At 44.3% G+C, this 23417-nt stretch overlaps 1 protein-coding gene across 1 annotated transcript in view; it reads right to left on the reverse strand.

The window, feature by feature from the left end:
* The window catches only part of ERN1 (endoplasmic reticulum to nucleus signaling 1), an 83313-nt gene extending 66398 nt beyond the window's left edge, over window positions 1–16915 (reverse strand). Inside the window, exon 1 of the mRNA XM_087441422.1 lies at window positions 16734–16915. Within this exon, the coding sequence (XP_087297548.1) occupies window positions 16734–16784 (51 nt within the window). The 5' untranslated portion in view covers window positions 16785–16915. The remainder of the gene's footprint in view (window positions 1–16733) is intronic.
* Between the last annotated feature and the right edge of the window lie 6502 nt (window positions 16916–23417).

Raw genomic sequence — 23417 nt, forward strand, 5'->3', positions numbered from 1 at the left:
CCCTGCCATCAACTTATATTGACACCACAGGAGGAGGAAACACATTTGGGCATGAAAGGTGCTAAGTGAAATCCTTTATTACACCATGGTCAAGGGAACAAGCCCTTGTTCTTAGGATGCTATCAAATGCTAAGGTCCCTAAGCATTTTATAGATACGAAAACTAAAACCCAAGCTTTCACAATCATTTAGTGGTTGAGATTTAGAATGGAAGTATCGCCACTATTATTTTGCTGTCTTCACTAAAGGGAAATAGCAGCAACTTAGATCTTATAAAAATTGAGAAACCTATTAGGTTCACTTTCCTTAAGGGAGCAGCATCGTAAACAAACTAAACTAATAAAGGTCTGACTTACACCATAAATTCATAAGGGAACTACCAGCCTTACAAAAAGCGAGATTTGATCCATTTGAGTATGTATATTCATCTGCAGTTAAACCTATTATTAGGAAGTCCTCATATGAAAATCCCAAGGAAAGAAAAGACTCAATTAGATAACCAAATTTTTCGGTCCTGATAATAGCAACGAATCTGCTGTCAATTTTGCTCTTTACACTTGGTTAGAGATTTCTTTTCGGGGGAAGGGAACAGAAGGAGTCAAGTAGAAAGTGGATAAATGCTCTAGTTAAATAAAAATTATCTACAAACAACTGAATTTACAACATAATTGCCAGCTACACTTGCCAGATGTTGCCAAGCTTTAATGATTGAAGTTAATGCTGTGAAATCTAGTTGAGATACTTGACCAGACTGACTTCCCTTAGTCAGAATCCCCATTGTCTGAAAGACATTTGATTATCCACTTCCCTACTGGCCCGTCCACAATACCACCTTCCCCTCTCCAATCAGCGGGACAGTCACTCAAGTCCATATGGCTCCAGACAACACAGATCAAACAGTAGGGACTGTTATGGCTTCTGGGTACATGTAAGTTTAGAGATGAGAAGGGCTAAAGAGATCACCAAACCCTCTCACTTCACAGGAGAGGAAATCAAGGCTCAGAGAGGTGAAGTGACCTGCCTAAGGCACCACAGACAGTTAACCGCAGACACAGGCTTGGAGGCAGGGTCTCTGCCTCCCCATCTAGTCCTTTGCCCACCACACCACACTATAATTTCACTACTTTAAATCATGGCTCTCCGAGAACTATACGCTTAAATTACTCCAGGCCTGCAGCTCCCCTTTGAGTCCTGCTGGGAGATCAGTACTCTGCTCTGATATGGGGGTAGGGTCTTTTGGATGAGACCAAAATGTAATTTGTAGATTCTACACAGACACCCAATATACCAAAAGCAGGACAAATTATACAGGTGGGGTCTTTAAAAAATGTTCTGGATAAAAATTCCTCAGATCCCACTGTAGATCTAAGTGGGTGGGGAATAACACCACGAAAAGTCAAAGCTCATAGCCTTAGCCACCATAAAAATATTACTGCAAAACACATTTATCCAGTCCAGTTCTAATGGTTTTAAAAAAATGTTCTTTGATGATGATGATGATGATGATGATGATGATGATGATGATACAGTAGCCGCCACCAATTCCTTTGATGAAGCAAGTCATTCTTTTAATGCCAGTGCCAAGGAAACACACATTGTTGATTAGCACACGACAACTCCTTTGAACAGCAAGGACTATTTTAATGACCAAACATACACTGATGAGCCTTACACAGTAAGGCTTCACTTAGTAGGAATAAGATGCTAACAAAAAAGGAAGGAAACACAGATCTCAATATTGACTTTTCCATGTGATAAAAATTTTATGTCACCAGATTTCCATAATTTCAGCATAGGTTTCCATTTCCCAGGCTCCTCTGAGAGGCATATGTAAATATCTCTATGCAATTCTCACACATTTGGACAGAGACAGGAAAGCAGAAGAAAGTGCTTGGAAGACTGTGTTGGCACAACCAAATCTACAGAGTTGTGCAAAATCTGAAGACTGAGAAACGAGCAAAGAAAGAGGACTGGCCAAGATGTAACAACGCTGCTTCCTCCAGCCTATCGAGTGGCAGGCAGGAAACAGAAGCAGAAGAGAATTACCAATAAGGAGATACCAAGCTTTCGGGTTCAAGGAGGAAGCCTTTCTAGACACCAAGTAGAACAGAACTCCCTCCCGAGAAAGGAAAAATAGCTGTTCAGGGCAGGGATGGGAGAGGGGACATGCTTTTATAGGACACACTCTGCTGCCAACAGGCTCCATTTTCCCAGGGATCTCTCTTCCTAAAGTAACCATCCTGGTCAGGTTTCTGCCTCGTCTGGAGGTCATCCAATCTTACTGCCAATTTCTCCAGGTCAGAAAGGTGGCTTACATGGGCATCCGAATTATGGGGCAAAGCTTCCAAATCTGTATTTTCCTATGAAAACTGAGAAACAGCAACATCTCTTTAAATGCTAAGCAAGCAAAATAAATATTAAGAATTTTGAAGACAAGAGTTATGCAAATATTAGGGAAGATCCTTTGGAAGATCATTTTATTAAAGAAATTGATGCTAGCCAAAGATACCATCAGAAAGTAAACAAAACTCAAAAACCTGATTATCTACTCTGTCTCAAACCTCAATGCTCTCCTCCATTTCTTACCCTCATGGGCAGACAGCAATAATAAAATAGCTGGTGCTGACAATCGGGAAAAATTAAGAAAAGGTTAAAATGTTGGTTTGTGGTGTTTAAGAAGAAAAATGAATATAGCTGCTGAAAAGATTTTCACCAAATAGCACTACATTTTAAGTTCTGGGATTGTATTTGAATTACCTGGAAATTCACTTATGTAGTACCCCTCATTTTCTGATGATGCTGAAATATTTGTTAAGCCTCAGTGTAGTGCCTGGGCAGTATAATGTGCTTGTTAGAAGGGCAGACTCTGGAGTCAGACACCCTGGGCAGTCACTTACCTCCGTGTGCCTTGGTTTTCTCACCTGTAAAATGGGGGAATAATAATAATACCTACTTCAAAGGGTTGCTGGGAGATTTAAATGAGTTAATATACACAAAGCTCTCAGGAGAGTGCCTAGGATACAGTAAGCACCATGTAAGTGTCAGTTATGATGATGATGATGAATCAAGAACTGTGCAGCACGCTAGGATCTAATCACAACAGAGATCTGATTCCTACCCTGTGGGGCTTACAGTCTAATAACGGACCATAGTAGTCAAATAATCACACAACAGAATGACAAACTGCAGTAAGTGCTACGAAAGAGACATACAAAGAACCATGAGAGCATAACAGGAGAAGCCAATCTAGTCTTGTGCTGGGAGGCGTGGGATCACAGCGTCAAAGAAGGTTTTCCTGAAGGAGTGACATTTGAGTTAAGATCTATATAAGAAGGTGGGAAGGAAGGGAAGAACTTTCTGGGCAGAGGGAACAGCCAGTGCAAAGGCCCTGAGACTGAAGATAATTCACTGTGTTTGAGGACCTAGGGAGCCAGTGCTGCTGGAGAGAGAAAGCAGCGGGGGAATGAGGAAGCAGGCAGAAGCCCAAGTGTGCGCTCATCCAGAGCGGGCCACAAAAAGCAGAATCTCCTTTACATGTCTGATCTGTTACCTATATAGCCTGCAGGATGGTGTGTGCTGTTCATGTTGGTGTAAAGCAAATCTAGAGGGAAAAAAACGCTCTTCTAAGGTGAAGCGTTTGGTCTACCAAACACAACCTGTGTTCACACCCCAAGTGAGCCTTCTCTGGTGTTTAATTTATACTAATGTTAGACTAATGTCGCTTAGCTGGCTTACAGCTGAGTTTGAGCATAACACACCAAAACTGCATGGGAGAGTTTTTTTTTTTTTTTCCCCCCCAAAGCCCCAGTAGATAGCTGTGTGTCATAGCTGCACATCCCTCTAGTTGCTGTATGTGGGACGCGGCCTCAGCATGGCCAGAGAAGCAGCGCGTCGGTGCGAGCCCGGGATCCGAACCCGGGTCGCCAGCAGTGGAGCGCGCTCACTCAACCACTAAGCCACGGGGCCGGCCCTGCATGGGAGAGTTTAATAAGACTGTTTTTGTGATGCAATGTGGCCTACAGAACAAACTCTAATGCAAGATCTCTTGCTTTCTGAGGCCCCCCATCTGAGGGACTTCTCTGGCCAGCCACCAAGCATGGGATCAGAAAGCTCCTCGGGAGGCCCAAGGAGTGAAACACACCCCCGCCTCTCTTTTACTCTCCCTGGTGCTCCATCTCCGCAGTACCTGCAGTCAGTTCCAGGGCTATTTTTGCTACAATGGGAGGAACTCTTGGGGGTACCAACCTCATAGAGCAGGGTAAATCACCAGATCACTGTGGTCTCAGTGCTCAAGTAGGTTGGCAAGGATATGACAGCTTGATCAATCTCTTCCAGGCACTCCCTGTTTCCCACTGCCTGTTGGCTGACTCTCCTAGTCCAAATTACCTGCTAGTTCACTTATTTCAACCCCACCCCCAGGCTGGACTCTCTTTTTTATCCTACAGATATACAGAAAGAAGGATCCTGTTTTGTATAAGGCACTGGAGCCCCAAGGTCTATAAAACTCCTGCCTTCAAGGAGTTTACCATCTAAACTAAATAGTGCAATACAAGGAAAAAGACTGCAGGTTCCACGACTGTGCCTCCTGAAGGCTGACCTGGCAGCGTGCCCAGGCCCTGCCCAGAGCAACTCCCTAAGATTCTGAGCCCACACTTTCCCACTCAGGCCTCCTTCTCACTCCTTGACCTATCCTGTGTTCATGTAACTCCAAAGCCTGTTGTTTTTGTTTTGTTTTGTTTGTTTTGCTTTGTTTTTTGTGAGGAAGATCAGCCCTGAGCTAACATCCATACCAATCCTCCTCTTTTTTTGCTGAGAAAGACTGGCCCTGGGCTAACATCATGCCCACCTTCCTCCACTTTATATGGGACGCCTGCCACAGCATGGCCTGACAAGCGGTGCATCGGTGCACACCAGGGATCTGAACCCGGGCCACCAGCAGCGGAGCACATGCACTTAACCGCCACACCACGGGGCCAGCCCCCCAAAGCCTGTTAATCATCCTCTCAAAACTGCAAGTTACAAAAACCCAAAGTTCCTCAGGTATCCCCACGAGCCTGGCACATGCTCAACAGATGTTTTTTGAGTGAACAAAGCTTAAAGAAAATGAAATGGGGCACAGGGATATGTGTTCTGGTTCAGGCTCTGGGCAAATAATTAAATTTCTCTGGGCATCAGTTTCTAATTGTGTAAAGTGAGAAGACTGGGATGGATGATGCCTTTTAGCTCGGAAGTATGACGACCCATGACTTAGCAGGGCCTCATTGCTCCTCGGGCTTTACTGTAGATTCTTCCAGCCCTAACCAATCAAAACATGCCCAAAACCCACCAGGAACTGGAGAGAATCTAGATGTCTTGATGCCTTTGAACACAGTCATTCCCCAGTCCTGGTCTTGCAACATCCCGGTATCTCCACTTATCTCGAAATATTGCAACATTGGAAATTAGTAATAATCTGATTCACTTTAAGGTTCAGGGTGGGGAAAAGAAATACCATAGAAATCAACTAATGTTATGTGGAAGGAAATGGGTGACTCCCAAGTACACACACATGCTATAGACTCTAAACCCAGCCATCTCCTAAACTGAAAGGGAGATCTCTATTCTTCTCCAAACCACAAATCAGATAAGTGACTGAACTTTACCCAGGCACTGAAAGCCCCAGAGACTTCTAAGTACTGAACCATCATATCAAGATGACTTCAGGTTGGTTTTAGAAGCAACTGTGGTTTGGTTCCCTGACAGTCAAGTACCAAAACTACAGATAAACTTGTTCTTAATTTCTCTGTGTAAAGGAAACCGTTTTCTTTTTTGCAAAACCAGACCACAGCAAGAGGAAAATGAACCCTAACAGACTACAGGATGAGGTCACTAGATTGTTCATAGAAAGATGATGCCTTTGAGGTCAGAGATTCCCCGAACCTGGCTTTACATCTTTCTTGCAGTATTTGCATTTATCTGGAGATCTTATAAACACTTCTATAAGGGAAAAAAACTATTTAATTTTGTTTGTAAAAAATGTATATACAGCACATGTGTATTTCAGAGCAGAACCATCACAAAAATCAAAGAATTGCTGGCTCTGCCCGAGTCATGGGGGTTTTTGAGGTTTCCTTGACAGAACTGTAAACTTTCTCGTTATATTATCATCAAAAATTGACAACAGTTACACTCAATACCTCACATTTGCTCAGGATTTTCAAACATACGTGAGCTGTCATCACCAGTCCTCCAGAAGATTAGATGAGACACAAATTGCAGTGCAGATCTGTATATTAATCCCAACACTCAGTGATGTGAGGCCACTCGGAGCAGGTCTAGAGCACAGTGGTCAGGGAAGGCCCCACACTTCAACTGGGCCCTACAGGACAGGTGAGCGATATCTTAAGAAACCACAGCCCACTGTTGTGGCAACTTCCAGCCCTCCATGTCCCTTACTCTGCTCTGCATTTTCTTTCTTTCCACAGAATTTTATCACCTTCTCACTTGCTATTTGTCATGCTATTGTTTCTGGTCTGTCTCTGCCAAGCAGATGTAAGTTTCATGAGGGCAGAAGTCTTTGTTCGGTTCATTAATGTGTTCCAAGCACCTCAAACAGTGCTTGGCATATAATAGGTACCCAATAAAACTGGTGAATGAATGGATGGATGAACAGATGGAAACCCTGACATTCAGGAGGGAGGAAGCTGGGAGGCTCAAAGCAAAGCAGCCGCCCCCCCTCCTCTGCCCCCACTGTCTTCAACCCCCCAGGTGAGAGTAAATGTGAAGCTGTATAGCTGGGTGACTAGTTACTTTAACCTAAAGGGTGTTTCTCATTTGGGAAGACCTTTAGAAATAGGCCCATTCACGAGATTTTCTAGTTCCATGGCCTTGTTTTATGCATGAGGAAACAGAAGGGAAACAACTCATTTGTCCCCAGTCTCCCAGCTAGTCAGTACCAAACCCCTCAACTCCCCACTTCCACTCACTGAAAAGAATACATTTTTATCGTATGGGTCAAAACACGTATGAAAACAAAAAACTGTGACTATAAACTACATTTCAAAACAGGTAAAATGATAAACTATGCCTCTCTCTCTCCTTGAGGAGTGCAGACCCGGAGCTGCCACTTGAGATTTCCTTTCAGCATTAAGTTCGGTGGGGAAGCACAGCCCCGGTCCTGGAGTTTCCCGAACTCTGTCAGGTCAGATGCCCAGCCCCGTTCAGAGGCTGTCTTCAAAGAGGGACCTCCCAATTCTACCAACATTTGTCAACATTGGTCCAGCCCAGTCAAGGTGACACTTAGAAGTGAGTTTCCTCTTGTTTCTAAACCAGCTATTAGGATTCTTTGAGTAACAACTGAAGTTAGTCCAGTTGCTGAGACAGCTAACTGGCCCTCTCCTGCAGTCAACAGTCAGGCCTTTCCACCTGTGCACCTGCTGTAAAAACCCTTCGGATATGCAGCTCTCACATGAAAAAGGGAAGGAGAGTGTCACAAACCTATGTGTACTCTCCTACTATTTGCTTCCAACATACACATTCTCACCCTCATAGGAAGGTTCCTTTTGTTTATATGCTTCATTCTTGTACTTTAACCATCAACTTACTCCTTCCACAAATTTCTTCCATCCTACTCCCCTTAGCTACTTCACTCTGGCTACAGAAGGCTCTTTTAAAACTCAGAGGATGATTTACCCACCAGGGTACCGTGACGGAACCTGGACAACAGTACCGTTTTGATTCCTTTGGCCTCTTGATATACGGAAAAGGCAAAAATAAAAAGTAAGCGTAAGTGTAACTTTAAATAATTCTAAACATCTTATAATTCAATAACTAAGTGTATTTGAATGCAAGGCCAGTTATCAGTTACAGCTGTTTTTTAAAAAAACCAATTCAGTAGTTAGTACTCAAAGAAAAAATATCCATCTGTATGGAATTACATGCTCTTTAAAAGTTGGGCAATCTAGTATATGAGAAAAAACATAATGCTAGTTCTAGCTGCTAACTAGCAGAATGTATTAATCCTCACTTCTCTACAAAAGGAGCCAAAAGCTGTCTCTGGTCTGGCCCAGTGCTCTGTGATATTACAGTGCTCAAGCAGACACATTTGCTCTGTCCAGGATTAAGGTACAGGAATTACGATGGCCTCAACCTGGCTGCACATTAGAGTCACCTGGGGCTTAAATTTTTTTTTAATAAAGAAAGGCTGCCAGCCTCCATGCCCAGAGATTCTGATTTCATTCACCTGGGGTGGGGCCTGGGCAGAGAGTTTTTAAAAAGCTCCCCAAGTGACTCCAGGTGACTAATTCAGCTAGGGTTGAGAAGCACTGCCTCAAGTCACACATTCCTAGCTGCAGCTGTGGCCCTCTGTACAGATGTTTCTCTCACTCGTAGAGGCCCCTCAGGAGTCACAGGCCGTTTGCTTTAAGAGAAAAGAGGTCTAATTTAGTCTGGTCAACAAACCGCTCTGACCCATTTGGAGATCAATGACAATTCAGGTTCTAGGGATTTGACAGCCCTGTTCAGAAAATGTATGAAAAAATTCGGTTTCCATGACAAACACTCCTGCAGCCTAGACAAATAATTATTCCCTCATCCAAAATAGAGGGGGGAAATAATCCACTAGAGAAAAGGGTGGTGTTGAATTATAAGCATAAATTAGTCTGCTAACTAGGGAAATCATGTTTAATATATAAGAGGACAACCCTGGATCAAGGTTCATTTTTTAATAGTGAAACATCATGCTGATTGAAAAATGAAACTGACTTGGAATAATCACAAACCATTTATCTCCTGGGGTTTGGCAATGGAAAAATTATTCTCATGATTGATATGAGGAGCCCATCAAGAGGGCACCACACACTATGGGTCATGTCGACCCATGCAAGTATCCTGGAAGCCCCTCTCATTCTGTAGAAAGAAACACTACTGATGAGATCCCATTAAAGAATATAGATTAAAGCTAAAGAAACATCTTCCTCTCCCCACAAAAAATCCACAACCCACTTGCCTGATGATAAAACAGCTCCCTGTTTTATTGGTCTTAACGAGACTCAAAAGGAATTCAATCAATATTTGCTGAGTGGCCACTACAGTGGGTATGGCCAACTCACCGTGCTAAATGCCACAGAGGATACAGATAAGCAAGACAGGGTCCCTGCCCTCTAGGATACACCAGCAAGAGGAGTGCGACACTCCCCACCCAGGGCACCTTCCTGGCCCCTCTTCTCTCCCTCATTACACTCTCCTGAGACCCACCTAAGCTAACCCAAGTCCCTCCATTGCGGTCCAAGGGCCAAGACCACTCTCTCTCCTGTCATCACAGACCAGCTTCCTGGTGCCAGAACTGTTTGGGAGGTGGGGCCCTCTGCAAAGGGAAAACCCCAGGCTCAGCCTGATAATTAGTGAATTCTATCTTTTCAGGATTCCTTGCTAAAGGCTGTGACTGTACAACAGAAGAGCAACTTTGGTTAAAGGCTTCTAAGACATGAACTTTCAGTTTCGCTATTTCAGAAATATTTCTGGGCGAGATCTTACTGAAAAACATGCACCTGCTTGGATATTATTAGACCTCGAGGAAAGAAACGGCCTTAACCTGTGAATTAGGTTTAAGGGCCTCTTAATCTCCACTCTCTCATGATCATGATCGCTGGCTCCAGAGTTGAAAACGGTCAATCTCCCTGATGGAGATTCTCAGGTGAAGGCAGCGTTTCCATCTCAAAGCTGCATCTTTCTACGACTGAAACAAAGAGTAAGAGGCCAAGACCCCTGTGGGAAGAACAAGAGCATGATCTGGGCATTTTCCTGAAGCTTACAAGAAAGTCTACTTTCTTCTCTTCCCGGTGCTTCTCAGGTCCCATCCCTCATTGCAACATGGCTTGGTCACCTCCTCAGGGTGTGACTGGGGTAGCGGGACTGATTTGTTCTAACAATGCACCAGAACATAAGCACTGCAGGGGCTGCTCTTCAAAGGGAAGCAGGAGGATAAGGTTCAAGGCTCAGTTCCGCCACTGACGCATGACCTTGGACAGGTCACCAGCCCTCTCTGACCTCAGCTTCCTCATGTCCCCACTTGTCTGCCCTGGGGAACAGAGCAGGGCAGTGATTATTCAACTTGGGAAAGGAAGGTGATGCCTGAGAGAGGGTGGATATACCCCAAACACCACCCTCTGAGGTTCTAATGTGCCCCCACTATTACTGATGGACACACATGCTATTCCTTATGTGCAGGTGGGGTGGCGAAAATGCTGAGACTCTTAGGACTAGACCAGCAAGACCTCTTCCAGCAGTCTGCAAGACTGATTCTAGTTACCTTGGGGGGATATACACTCATTCGTATATGCTCCCATTGCTCACAATATTTCTGGAATTTTTTTGGAAATTCCCTTCGAAGAATATACTTTTGAATCCCCAAGTGGTAGGAAGTGTTTAGTTGGTTTTTAATAACAAGGAAAAATCAAATCCAAGTGTCCTCAATGAATTGTGCAATCAAGCTTAGTAATAACAGTTTTGATCAAAACTTCAGTGTAAACCATGTAAAAGTTATATTCAAGCAAAGACTGGAAGGAATTGGGAAATGTTTTAAATTGTGTAAGAATAATTGGCTTAAGAGTAAATATTTGCTTTTTTTAAGGTTCCTTTTTTAAAAAACTGAATTATCAAATTGGTTAAATAAATTATTAAATGAAGTACTGAAAAGTAAAAAAAAAAAAAGACTGATTTGTATGACATGAACATTGACTCTGAAGGGGTAATTACTTGGAAAGAGACAACACTTCTTTGGATGAATAAGTTTAGATAGGTTTACGGGAAAAAAAAAACACCAAAGGCATTATTCTATTGTCACTGGTACTTGAATCTTCCCAGGAACACAGCTCTATGGACAAGCTGTAGGTTTTAAGAACTGTGGCCCCAAAAGGACAATCAAGGCAGCTCTTGATTTACAATCTTGAGGCAAAATTGTAAATGGGCTCACAACACATTAGAAAGAATCTTGTCTGCAGGAGGTGGGCCACCCTCAAAACCAACCCCACAGAATTATCCCGAGGTATTTCAGGGTGCTCATGGGAGCCACATCTGCTAGAAAACTGATCTGAAACCACTGCAGACCAAAGGACCCTGCAAACAAGCTATTTAACAAATCTCAATTGCTTTTAGGTACATCAAGTCATCAAGAGACTGCCGTGGTTATCTACGTCTTCCAAATATAAACGAAACAAAATCTAAACCTTCCATTTTCACTTGACTTAAAATCCACACTGCTAAAAAGAAAATAGCTTACTTTAAAACGGCTATCATAAAACCAATTTAAGGTTAGTTGTGTGCTTTTTAAAACATCCAATATTGCTTGGGTGCTGGCGAGGGTGGAGGCAGCTGTAAAAGAGTATATATGATCAGCAAATTCCAGTTCTAGGAATTGATCCCAAGGAAATAATTAAGCAGTTATGTTCAAGAGTTTAGCAACAACAATTTTTATAGGTTTATAGCAATGAAAATTAAAAACAGCCTCAATATCAAATGACTGAATAGTCAAATTATGGTATATCCACTCAGAGAAGTATTGAGCAAGCTTGTGAGAATAATGGTGCAGAATTAAATCTGACACAGAAAGATCTACGATCTGTTTCAGTTTGGGGAAGAAAAATATTATCTATGCAAATATGTGTACAGAAAAAACATCTGGAAGGATATATATCAAGATATTAGTAGATTAGCTACCAGGGAAATGCAAATCAAAACCATAATGCGTTACCACTTCACACCCACTAGGATGACTATAATCAAAAAGATAGTAGTAAGTGGTGAGGCTGTGGAGAGATTGGAACCCTCTTACACTGCAGGTGGGAATGTAAAATAGTGCAGCTGCTTGGGAAAATAGTCTGCCAGTTCCTCAAAAGGTTAAACACAGAGTTACCATATGACCCAGAAATCCCACTCCTAGGCATATACCTAAGAAAAATGAAAATATATGGCCATTCAAAAATTGGTACACAAGTGTTCATAGCGGCATTACTGATAATAGCCAAAAAGGGGAAACAACCCAGTACCCATCAACTAAAGAATGGATTTTAAAAATGTGGTCTAGGGCCGGCCCCGTGGCTTAGCGGTTAAGTGCGCGTGCTCTGCTACTGGTGGCCCGGGTTCGGATCCCGGGGGAGCACCGACGCACCGCTTCTCCAGCCATGCTGAGGCGGCGTCCCATATACAGCAACTAGAAGGATGTGCAACTACGACATACAACTATCTCCTGGGGCTCTGGGGAAAAAAAAGGAGGAGGATTGGCAATAGATGTTAGCTCAGAGCCAGTCTTCCTCAGCAAAAAGAGGAGGATTAGCACGGATGTTAGCTCAGGGCTGATCTTCCTCACCAAAAAAAAAATAAAAATGTGGTCTAGCCATATAATGGAACATTATTCAGCAATACAAAGGAACAAAGCATTGACACATGCTGCAACATGGATGAACCTGAACACATTATGCTAAGTGAAAGAAGCTAGTTACAAAAGACCACATGTAGTATGATCCCATGTATATGAAACATCCAGAACAGGCAAATCTATAAAGACAGAAAGTAGATTAAGGGCTGGGAGGTTTGTGGAAATGGAGAGCGACTAGCTAATGGGTATGGAGTTTCTTTAGGGGATGATGAAAATATTATAAAATTGATTGTGGTGATGGCTGCACAATTCTGTGAATATACTAAAAACCATTGAGTTGTACACTTTAAATGGGTGAATTGTATGATATGTGAATTATATCTCAATAAAAACGTTAACAGAGGTAATGTTTGGGCAGTAGGATTATAGGAGGTTTGTTGTTTTTTTAATTTAGATTTATCTATGCTTTCTAACTTTTCTACAATGAATATGATTACTTGGAGGGATTTTTAAAAATCTTCCCATGTTATCACACAAAAATCTTCCCATGTTATCATACAGAAAGCACCAAACACACAAACGATTTGAAGAAAAGGAAATACACCTTCCCTTATAATAGTGGAAGAACTGGAAACAACCCACATGACTCCAGCAGAGTGATCACTAGCAAAGCATGGCTTATTACTGTATCAACTCTGGTCAGTTACGACCCCAGTCACCAACCCGCGGCTGGGCACAGAAGGCTCAAATGCTTCTGGCATGGATGATGGTGTACTAAGGTGCTACTACAAGTGACAAATGCAATGGCGTACTCAGAACGTTTCCTAACAGGTTATAGGAAACAGTCTGTGAAAAAAACTGAATAAAAATATAGAACACATATTTTTACACTGTTGTATTTGCTGTGTGTTTGTACATGAACAAAGATCATAAGATAATCAGAAGTGATGGAGAGACTGTTTAAAAGTAACTTAAATTTTAAAAAAGGTGCAAGAAAGGTGCTTAAGATTACTTTTTTAAGGTCTGCTGTTCCCAGTCCATATCTGGCCTGTTGCACTCATTTAAATATCTCTGAGAATGTGTTGCTCTGAGGCAGGGAAGTCTGAAACCAAACATGGAATATAGGTAAAGATAAAGATAGAAAAAAAATCCCTAGCCCCTGGGAAATATAGCCAACCAGCATGTTTATTATTCAGGGACTATGATTCACTGTCCCTATTTTCTAAGCCAGCATCACACTCTAATCATATTGCTAGGTTACAGGCCCTGAGTTACTTGTGCATAATAAAAACTGAATCCATTAAAATGATATATTAGGCTTTTCTCCCCATATCATCTCTTTAGGGAGAACATTTGACCATTACAAAACATACACAATATTGAATCTAAAGATTACTTTGGATCCCCAAACCAAAGAGGTTTCCAATGAAAATGAAACAGTTATCCAAGGATTCTTCAATCTGAAAAATGGAGTCAAAATCTGAGGCAGGCAAATAACTACATTCCCCAGGCCCAGGCAGGTGGTACTATTCTGTCCAGACACGAAGAAATCTTTATGTAGCTCACTGGTTTTATATTCAGGAATACGGTCTACTGTCGAACTCACTCAAGACTAACGCTCATACACATTTTCTCTTGTGCACTGAGAAGCTACACTACTGTGGAAGCTGAGAGGGCAGGTGAATTAAAGAAACAATACACATACACATGTGCACAACTACAGTCTAATTTCATGATTAGCTGAGAACATGAGTTAATGAAACACTCTTCTCGTGGTCTCAGTATAAATACTTGATATCTCCTATAGGGATAATTCATGCAGGTGCTAACTATCAGAATAAATGATAAGGACATTTCTAGTTAAGACATGTCTCAGATGATATTCTCAGTGTGTTTCTGTACACACATGGTCCTCAGTTCTCAGTGACATTTTTTAACCCCCTCTAAAACCAAAACACTGGCTGAAGAAAAGAAATTGTATATATTGTAAGCGAAGAAAGTATTTTGTTGCACCTGCTACAGATCTCTTTGGAACTTGAGAGAAGTGACACCTAAACTTTGTAAGATGAGGACTGCATGACAGCGATGATGTGACAGCAATGATGTAACACATACCAACATTAGGTATAAAATCTGGGTCTAGGAAGGAGAGAGAAACTCACTGACAAATAAGCACATTCTAGATTAACAAAAAACAGCCTCAAGTGCTTAACAACACCAGCAATGGTGTATTTTGGGTCTGTAGCCTAGTCTCAGCCCTTGGTGAGTCAATGTCTGGCTCAGACACACAGTGAAACAAAATCACAGTACTGCCTCCAATGCAATAGTTACTTTGTCAATCAAAAAGAAATAGCATCAACAAATATTCCTTGCAGAGGCATAGCATAACATTAAAAAAATGATGACAGAGTAAAAAGCACCTTTGGAGAGGGTAAGGAGAATTTACATTTATTATCTATGATGTGCAAGGTGCCTTCAAACGTGTTAGTATGTTAGCTGTCCCCATTTCACATATCAAGGAACAGAGTCTCTAATAAGTAAAATAACTTGCCTGAGGGCACAGCTAGCAAGTGACCAGTTAGAACTCACGTTTGTCTGATTTTACAGCCAGTGCGTTCTGCACGGCATCACTACTGCCTAGTTTAACTACACACTTTGCAAGGGGTTTCATTTAGAATTTTAAAATAATAATTCTTACTATGTTCGGGGATCGAAAGTTTTACTAGTAGATAATTCTGGGAGTGAAATTCTGATCTTGTACCTAAAAAGCAGTTACACTAAAACATAACCTTTGATGAGGGTCTGGAATATTTTACCATGAACTCTGAGAAGTTTGGATTTCTAAATACAATTTGGAAATATTTACATAACTGAAAACTATAGTCCCAACTAAAGCTAAATAGTTATTTTTGGCTCCTTAGCCTAAGTTATTCAATAACTAAAACATGAGGATCCAGTGAAAAAATAGCAGATGTAAAGATGTGGCAAAGAAAACTATATATACCCAGGACCAGATGATATGAAATGATCGATTTCCATGTCATTCGTTTGGTCACTCTGTTTATACTCTTATTTGTGAACAGATGCCAGGCAGCAGTTAACCAATCCAAGGCGAAGTGTTCAAGTTCAAAACCTGACCTTAGTTTTGAAAGTGCATTTTTTTCTTAACTTAGAAGAAAAACTTCACTTACACGAGTTCTAGCGTGAAGTGTGTACAAATTTTCCTTTAAAAAAACCCCGAATTTGAAAAAATGTGGCCTTATATATTACTTCAGCTGTTTCCAAATTCTTGTTACTCCAAGAGCATAGATTATTATTTATCTAAAATGCATAACCTACAAAGAGTTCATGCTGTGGCACTCAGGTACACACATGTCAACTCTCCATCTGGATACCTGGTGCCTGACATAACATATTGAAGAGTACACAGCAGAGGTCAATAAACAGAACCTGCACCGGTGTACCATACCCACATCCTGAACAATATGTTTTTTTAAAACCCACTCACTAATCTAGGTTCTTCCAACCAGAAGAAAAAAAGCCAAGCCTATCCACAAAATGTCCTCCCAACCACGGTGCCCAAATCCACAGCCTGAGTGAACGCCTTAAATAGTTAAACAAATGTAAACCAGGAGCTTCTCTCCCGGACAAGATGAAAAGACGTTTCAGACGGCCCCACACTGCTCTCACGAGGAGACAGTCTCATTTAAAGTTTTGAAGCGGCTTCACCTCTGTCCCATATGGGGCCTTTAAAAAGAGTTCAAATCCCTCAGTTTAACTTGCTTAAGGAAGTCCTGGGGCACAAAACGAAGCTTCCCGCCTCGGAAGACCAAAAAACCTGCAAGGCAGGTAAGGAGAATCGAGCTCTCGGGTAAAAATGCTCACCCACTCCCAGTTGCATTCGTTTCCCAAAGTTCTCGTATTTTGAAAAGTTCAAACAAGGATTATAAACGCAAGACAGTCCCTTCCCCTGGATTACAGGGCCCTTTCCGTCCTTTCTCCCCGACCACTGCCAGGCAGAGCCAGCGCCCACCTGTGGGGAGGGTCCGGCAGGTGGGGCGGCCTCCCGAGGGCCCGGGCCTTCTGGAGACCCCGAGGTGCCGCCAGGGTTTGCGCCGGAGCGCCCGGGGCCCCGAAAGGCGCTGCCCGCAACAGCGGCGCTGGCCCGCGAGGCCCCTCGGGTGGCGTGCGCCTCGGCGGGGTCGGCCGCGGCCACCACTCCTGCTGACCGGGAGGCGCTCGCTCCCCGCCCGGCGCCGCCTCCCACGCCCAGCCGGAGCCTCCGCCGGAGCGCACGGGGCCTCGGGCCGCCGCCGCCGCGCTCCCGGCTCAGACCCCGGCCCGCTCCGCGCTGTCCCCACCCCACGCTCCCGGTCACTCACCCCGGGGCCGGGCACCAGCAGCGCCAGCAACAGCAGCAGCCGGGCCGGCATGGCGAGGACTCGGCCCTGGCTCCGGGCCCGGCCAGCCGGCTCGGGGGGGCGGAGCGGGCGGGCGGAGGACCGGACGGGGGCGCCGCGACGAGAGCGCGGCGGCGGCCGGCACTCGGGGGACGCAGAGCTGACTAGGCAGTGGCGGCACCCCCCATTCCCGGCCCTATAAGTGCCGGGTGTCTGCGCTTCTTCCGGTCGGGGGCGGGGCGGGGGGCGGGGCGGGGCGGGGCTGTCGTGGAGGGACGGGACCAGGGCGGGGCCGAGGTCGGCGCTGACCTCCCGCTGGACCCGGGCTCCGCGGCGGGCGCTGCTGGAGAGACGGACCAGGCCTCGGCGTCCGGCGGCTAAGGGCACTGAGCGGTCGCGGCAAGGAGCTTGTCCGAGGGCTGAGGGAGGCCGGCAACCCTCCCACGCGGGCGCACCCACTCCCCTAGGCAGTCCCACTAACCCCGCCGAGGGACCCGCTGCGTCAGACTTGATCCGGGAAAGGCTAGGAGACCGGCGTACCGGGTGTCCAGAGTCCCCGCTCCGTCTTCCCACCGTGGGGGAATCATCGGGGACCTCCGGAGCGCGAGTCAGCAGCTGGCTGGGATTCCAGCAAACGCGGCGTTTCTGCCCTGCGCGTTCACAGCCCTGGGGTCCTCCAGCTGCGCCTCAGCTAGTGCAAAGGCCCCCTTTCTTCTCTTTGCCCTCAGGAACTCCCCTCAAATCGTGTCCAACAGCCATCGGTTCCCTTTGGAATAAACGTGGCCAAGTAATTCGCTAAAAATTATAAGCAAAGAAGGAAACCATTTCGGCTGCTTGTGTCGTGTGTTTATGTGGCATTTGCAGATGTGACCTCGTGAAGCTTGACATGTGTCACAACTCATCGGAGGGAGTGGGTGTGTTGAAGACTCATTCAAGGTCTATTTGAAGGTTATGGGCTATTAACCTGAATTAAAGAGCCTGGCAGCTGTTTCCCCACTGGGTCCCATGCTGTCCCCCACTTAGATGGAAGTAGGGAGAGAGAGCATATTGTTTGTAACAAGATAAACTAAGATTCAGAGCACAACATTTACATATCCTAGGAGAAAAAGAAAAAGGGGCTAGCAACTTTTCTCCTTTTTCCTGACTTTCTCATAGGACAGCCCAAGATTTTTCAGGGTTTGGGGGAAAGGAATAAGCAATGCAAGAGAAAACAGCAAAGTAGTAGTTGGGGATGGACCAAATGTCTGCTCTGTGTGCACTGTGGATCTATCCTATCCGACTCTAATAGACAGAAATGCTCATAGTAAGCCAAAATCCCGGAAGCAGAGTTCCCCATTCCCAGCTCCCAATGCCTGGAGCATAGTCAAGGGACTAATCCCTACCAATGCTGGAGAATCCAACACACCAGTTTGCATTGGAGAATCCAACACACCAGTTTAAGAGTGGGACGAATCTCAGCAACTGTGAAAGTGGTAGACACATTTTGAAAAATGTTATCTGTGTGTCTAAATGCAAACAGAGAGGTTTGGGATTGGTGGCAAGATGTGTGGAAACAGGCTCCATGACTCCTGAGCAGTGAGGCCAGGTGTCAGGGAGGAGCCGACAGCACAGAAACTGGGAGGAGCTCTTTAATGATTACCTGTCCAGCTTGCAAACTCACAACAGGATCTGTGAAACCGCATGTTTGAGTTAAAAGAGAAGCTTGACTGGAAAATGCCACTTTCACATCCCTTCTCTGGTGCTTTTTATCAGAGTAAGTCTAGGAGGGGAACTTTCTGTGCTGGAACTCTGGCAGCCCTTTGACAATTCAAAATGTCACTGTGACCCTGTAAACACAGCAGATGAAACACAAAGGGGAATGCTTACCTCAATTTGACTCATAAATCAGTTTTAAAGATCCAACAAAGAAAAAAAATCTGTTCCAAGGATCCTAGGCCAGGCAGATATATTGATCTTGTACTCAGATGGACCAAATCCCCAGGCCTTAACTGCACTGTTTATATGTTCTCAGGATTTCTTATGCACCGGTTAGGTTGTTCTTACCTATAATCAGTTCACATGTTTTATGCACTTCCCCACTTGACTGGAAACTCATACTGATAAGCTCTGGTTTTATTTATGGCAGCATTTCCCATAATCTTGCTCCACAGTCAAGTACTATTTTACACAGCTTTTTGCTTATGATAAAGTAAAAGTTGGCACCACTGATAAATACACACAGAAATGGAAGTATTTTGTAGGGTGCCTTTGAAGAGAATCTGCCCATATAAAAGATCTGAAAATGGGCAGTAAATGACCTTGCATTAGGTCAGAAATTGCATTAAATATGCATTAAATAGCATCCACTAACAAGGCAAAGGTCATGGTCTTTTGTGTAAAGATAAGCCCTCTTTTTCCACCAAGGTAAAAAAAACAAAACAAAACATCAGATTTAGCAAAGACAGCAGCAGAGCCTGAACATGTCTGGAGGGCGAGGTGGAGGAAAGTTAACAAATCTTATTTTCACTTCTCTTTAAACCAGTAGTTCCCAAACTTGGAGAGATTTTAAAAAACAGATTTCCACAACCTCTTTGTGCCCTCTTCCCGTGCTGATTCAGAATCTCCAGGGGTGGAGCCCAGAGACTGTTTTCCAGTTTCCGCAGGTGATTAAGGGCAGCCAAGATCCTGGGCTCCAGCTCACTCCTAATGTCCGGTGTTAATCCCTGTGGCCAGTAATCCTTTTTATTTATTTTAGCAAATGTCGCCCTCTGGTGGAAGAAATTATGACCCAAACTTTAAAAGTGTGTGCCTGTTTCATTTCTGTTTAAAACCCTTCAAAATTTCACTTAAAATGATGATGGCGTTGGTTTGCATATAGCTATTTAGTGAGAGGGAAGCTCCCTCTGAAGGAGACCTGGAAGGAAAAGCTGGTAAAACCGGAAAGGGAGGTCACGGTTGAAAGCTCTGGGAACATCTCAAAGGAACAGTGTCTTTATCAGAATAAGTCGACTCTGCCTTTTTTTTTGATCTTGGTGCTGTGGCTGCTGCTTCCAAACAGACTTGAACTTACAACACATGTGGGGTAGTTATGGGATAAATAAAATGATGAAGCAAGAATCTCTGGGAGCAAGCTCAATTTTTATCTCCTTCATGTCCTAATGTTTAAGGGAAATTTTTAAAAAGCTGTTGTCCCTGTGAACAGTTTGGTTCTTAAGTAAATAGAACGTTGGCTCTTCCTGTTCTAGGATGACTGGATTTGAAGAGATTGTGACACTCATTCCGAAGAACTTCTCTTTACCACGGAATCCAACCTACTACACACTTTCTTATATTGCAAAAGTGAGTGTTTCTTATTATCGTGGTTAATATTTATTGGCTATTCACTAGTGTTGGGAAATGTGCAGATACATGCTTTATGGGATCATCTCCTATTATCTGCACAGCAGTTCTATGAGGGAGGAATTATTAGCCCATTTTACAGATGATACATTGAAATTTTAAAAGATTAACAGCCTGGAGGGTAACAAACAGCTAGTAGGAGGCACAACCTGGATAGAACCTAGCTATCAACATAACTTCAGAGCTTGTCTGGTCAACCCCACATGCTACAACACGTTCTACCATTAGCTGGTTGTCATTCTTGCCCCTGCCCACAGCATCACGACAAGGTACCATTATGTGACCTATAAACATAGTTAGGCAGGAGCCCAGCTTGTCACATCCCTGGAATACTAGTAACAACCAGAAGTTTGTACAAATATGTGGTGATAAGGGACATTGCCTCAACAGCACATCAGTCTCCTGAGCTCATCTGGGGGTTGTGCAAAAGGATGTAAGGAACAGAGCAGCCATCTGGGAGAGAAGAGTGAGCTTTCTCCTGGGGTTTCTGCCCTGGGAGGTAGCTCAATCTAATCCTGAGGGATTATTTGTTCACTTGCCTCTGATCTGTTGTATTTCACACCCCTTTGTGCCAAGTCTATATGCCTCTATGGTGAAATGTCCATAGTGTCACCAGTTTATCACATATTAATATTCTCAAAGGGCCAACACAGTGCCAATGTGGAAATGGCTATCCTCTCAAAGTGCCTTCACTTCCTCAAGGGCCAGTCCCTCCTAACCCCCTGGAGTCTGGCTTTTTCCCACACAACTCCCTGGAAACTTCTCTCAAGCAGCTCATAAACATTCTTCCTCTTGTGAAATCCCAGTGGCCATGCTTCATCTTTTTTTTCCTGGGTCTCTCTATAGTTCAGGTACGTTAACGGATCTTTTTTCTTGAACTTTTCCTCCTTGGATATTACCATTTTCTGGCTTTCCTCCTGTCTCTCTGCTCATTTTCCTCCTTCTAGACTGTTTTTCAAGGCTTCATATGTAGACCTTACCTAGTCTCGCTCTCTCTCCTTTTCATTGGGAGAGCTCATTCACAGATGTAACCAAATTTTAGAGCAGAAAAGAACTTTAGCTAAAATTTTATCAGCTTCATTTTGCAGATGACTTCATCTTTGACCTCTGCATGGATGATACCACATTCATTCATTTATTCATTCATTCTTTTAACAAATATCATTGAAGGCTTCTGAGTACAAAGGATTGGTACCATGAAGGAATATCAGAGTTTGCAACTTGGCAAAGGTGATAGGACATGCAGAGAAATAACCAATGTACAAGGCCGACTATGAAAAGTGCCAGAAGGCAGGAATAAACTCAGAAACAGAACCAGAGTGTTCAAGAGAGAGATAGGTCTGGTGGAAGGAAGGGGATGAGATGAATAGAGTAGGGAGGGCTTCCTGGAAGAAGTGGTGTCTGCGCTAGGCCTTTTGTCATATTTGACAGGGGAAAGGATATTCTAGAGGGAGAGGAGGACCTGAACAAAGGCCTGAGGAAAGGAAAGCACTGTGTGGCTTCATGGGAGCCCAAGCTGACTCATCAGGGAGCCCGTGCTTGGCTTCTACACAGAGGAGCAGTGGGAGATGAGGCTGGGCTGGAAGGCAGGATGTGCCAGTGGGGTGGGGGGCACTAACATCAGGCTGGGCTTTCTCTAGTAGGCAGCAGAGTGAGACAGGACTGAAGCTGTGCTTTAGGGGGAGAGTTAGGGGAAAGGGCAGGTATTTGAGAGACCATTAGGAGACTGTTAACAAGGGTTATTTTGGTCTTAATCCAGAGCAAGGAGAGGAAGGAGGAAACAGGATAGACACAAGAGACCCTGCCAAGGCAGAATGGAAAGCATTTGACTGGTGCAGTTACACAAACAAGAAGATTCAAAAGAAGGAATTCAACAACAGTTCATTAGACATTTACCATGTTCAAGGAGCTGTTCTCACTGCTGGGACCACAGAGAGAGCAAGCGAACAGGAATTGGGGCCGGCCTTGCAAGAGAGGCAGATATGCTAGATAGTGTGGACAGACCTGTTGACTGCCCCCTAGGGGGCACTTACCCAGGCTGAGCCAATCATATTACTCTATTGTGGTAGCTAGTTTCCAAAGATGGCCCCAAACAATACTTTCCTTCCCTATATGCACCTGTCCCTCGTCCCATCAAAAGGTAGAGCTTATTTTCCCTCCCTTTGAATTTGGACTGGCCCTGTGACTGGTTTTGACAAGAAGCGACATTCGAGGACTTCCCAGCTCAGGTTTAAGAGGCCTAGTAGCTTTCATTTTCTTCTTAGAATACTTGTTCTTGGGGAGCTCCCTCATGGAACCCAGCTGCCATGTCGGGAGAAACCTAAGCCACACATAGGCCACGTGGAGGAGAACGGAGTTGCTCTAATTAATAGCTCCAGCTGCTTACCATCTGGGGGAGCCATCTTGGAGGTTCCAGCCCAATCAAGCCCTCAGGTGACCTCAGCTGACAACACACGGAGCAGAAGAACCTGCCAGCTGAGCCCACTTAACTCACAAAATTATGAGAGATAATAAAATGGCTGGTTTTTTATGTGCATGTGTGAGGAAGACTGGCTCTGAGCTCACATCCATGCTCATCTTCCTCTACTTTACATGGGACAGCATGGCTTGATGAGCAGTGCATCAGTCCTCGCCAGGGATTCAGTCCTGTGAACCCCGGGCTGCCGGAGCAGAGTGCACAAACTTACCCACTATGACACTGGGCCAGCCCCAATGGCTGTTGTTTTAAACCACTGAGTTATGGAGGGGTTTGTTATGCAGTAATAGATAACCCAAACAGCTACCCATTTGGCCACCTTTACTTGACCCACAGGTAGGCTTGTACCCAATCTGACCCCAACTAGAGCCATGAAAAGAGACTCTTTTCCTTTCTAGTGGCAAAGCCAGGACGTGTGAGGCCCAGGAGCTGCCTCTGCCCTGTAAAAAAAAGCCAATAAAAAGAAAAAAGTCAAGAAGTAAAGAGAGGGCTGGCCCCATGGCTTAGCGATAAAGTGCATGCACGCCGCTACTGGCGGCCCGGGTTCGGATCCTAGGCGCGCACCGACACACTGCTTCTCCGGCCATGCTGAGGCCACATCCCACATACAGCAACTAGAAGGATGTGCAACTATGACATACAGCTATCTACTGGGGCTTTGGGGGAAAAAAAAAAAAAAGGAGGAGGATTGGCAATAGATGTTAGCTCAGAGCCGATCTTCCTCAGCAAAAAGAGGAGGATTAGCACGGATGTTAGCTGAGGGCTGATCTTCCTCACAAAAAAAAAAAAAAAAGAAGTAAAGAGAAGCACAG

The sequence above is a fragment of the Ceratotherium simum genome, chromosome 16, assembly GCF_057802395.1.
Source record: "Ceratotherium simum simum isolate JZ-2026a chromosome 16, ASM5780239v1, whole genome shotgun sequence".
NCBI lineage: Eukaryota > Metazoa > Chordata > Mammalia > Perissodactyla > Rhinocerotidae > Ceratotherium > Ceratotherium simum.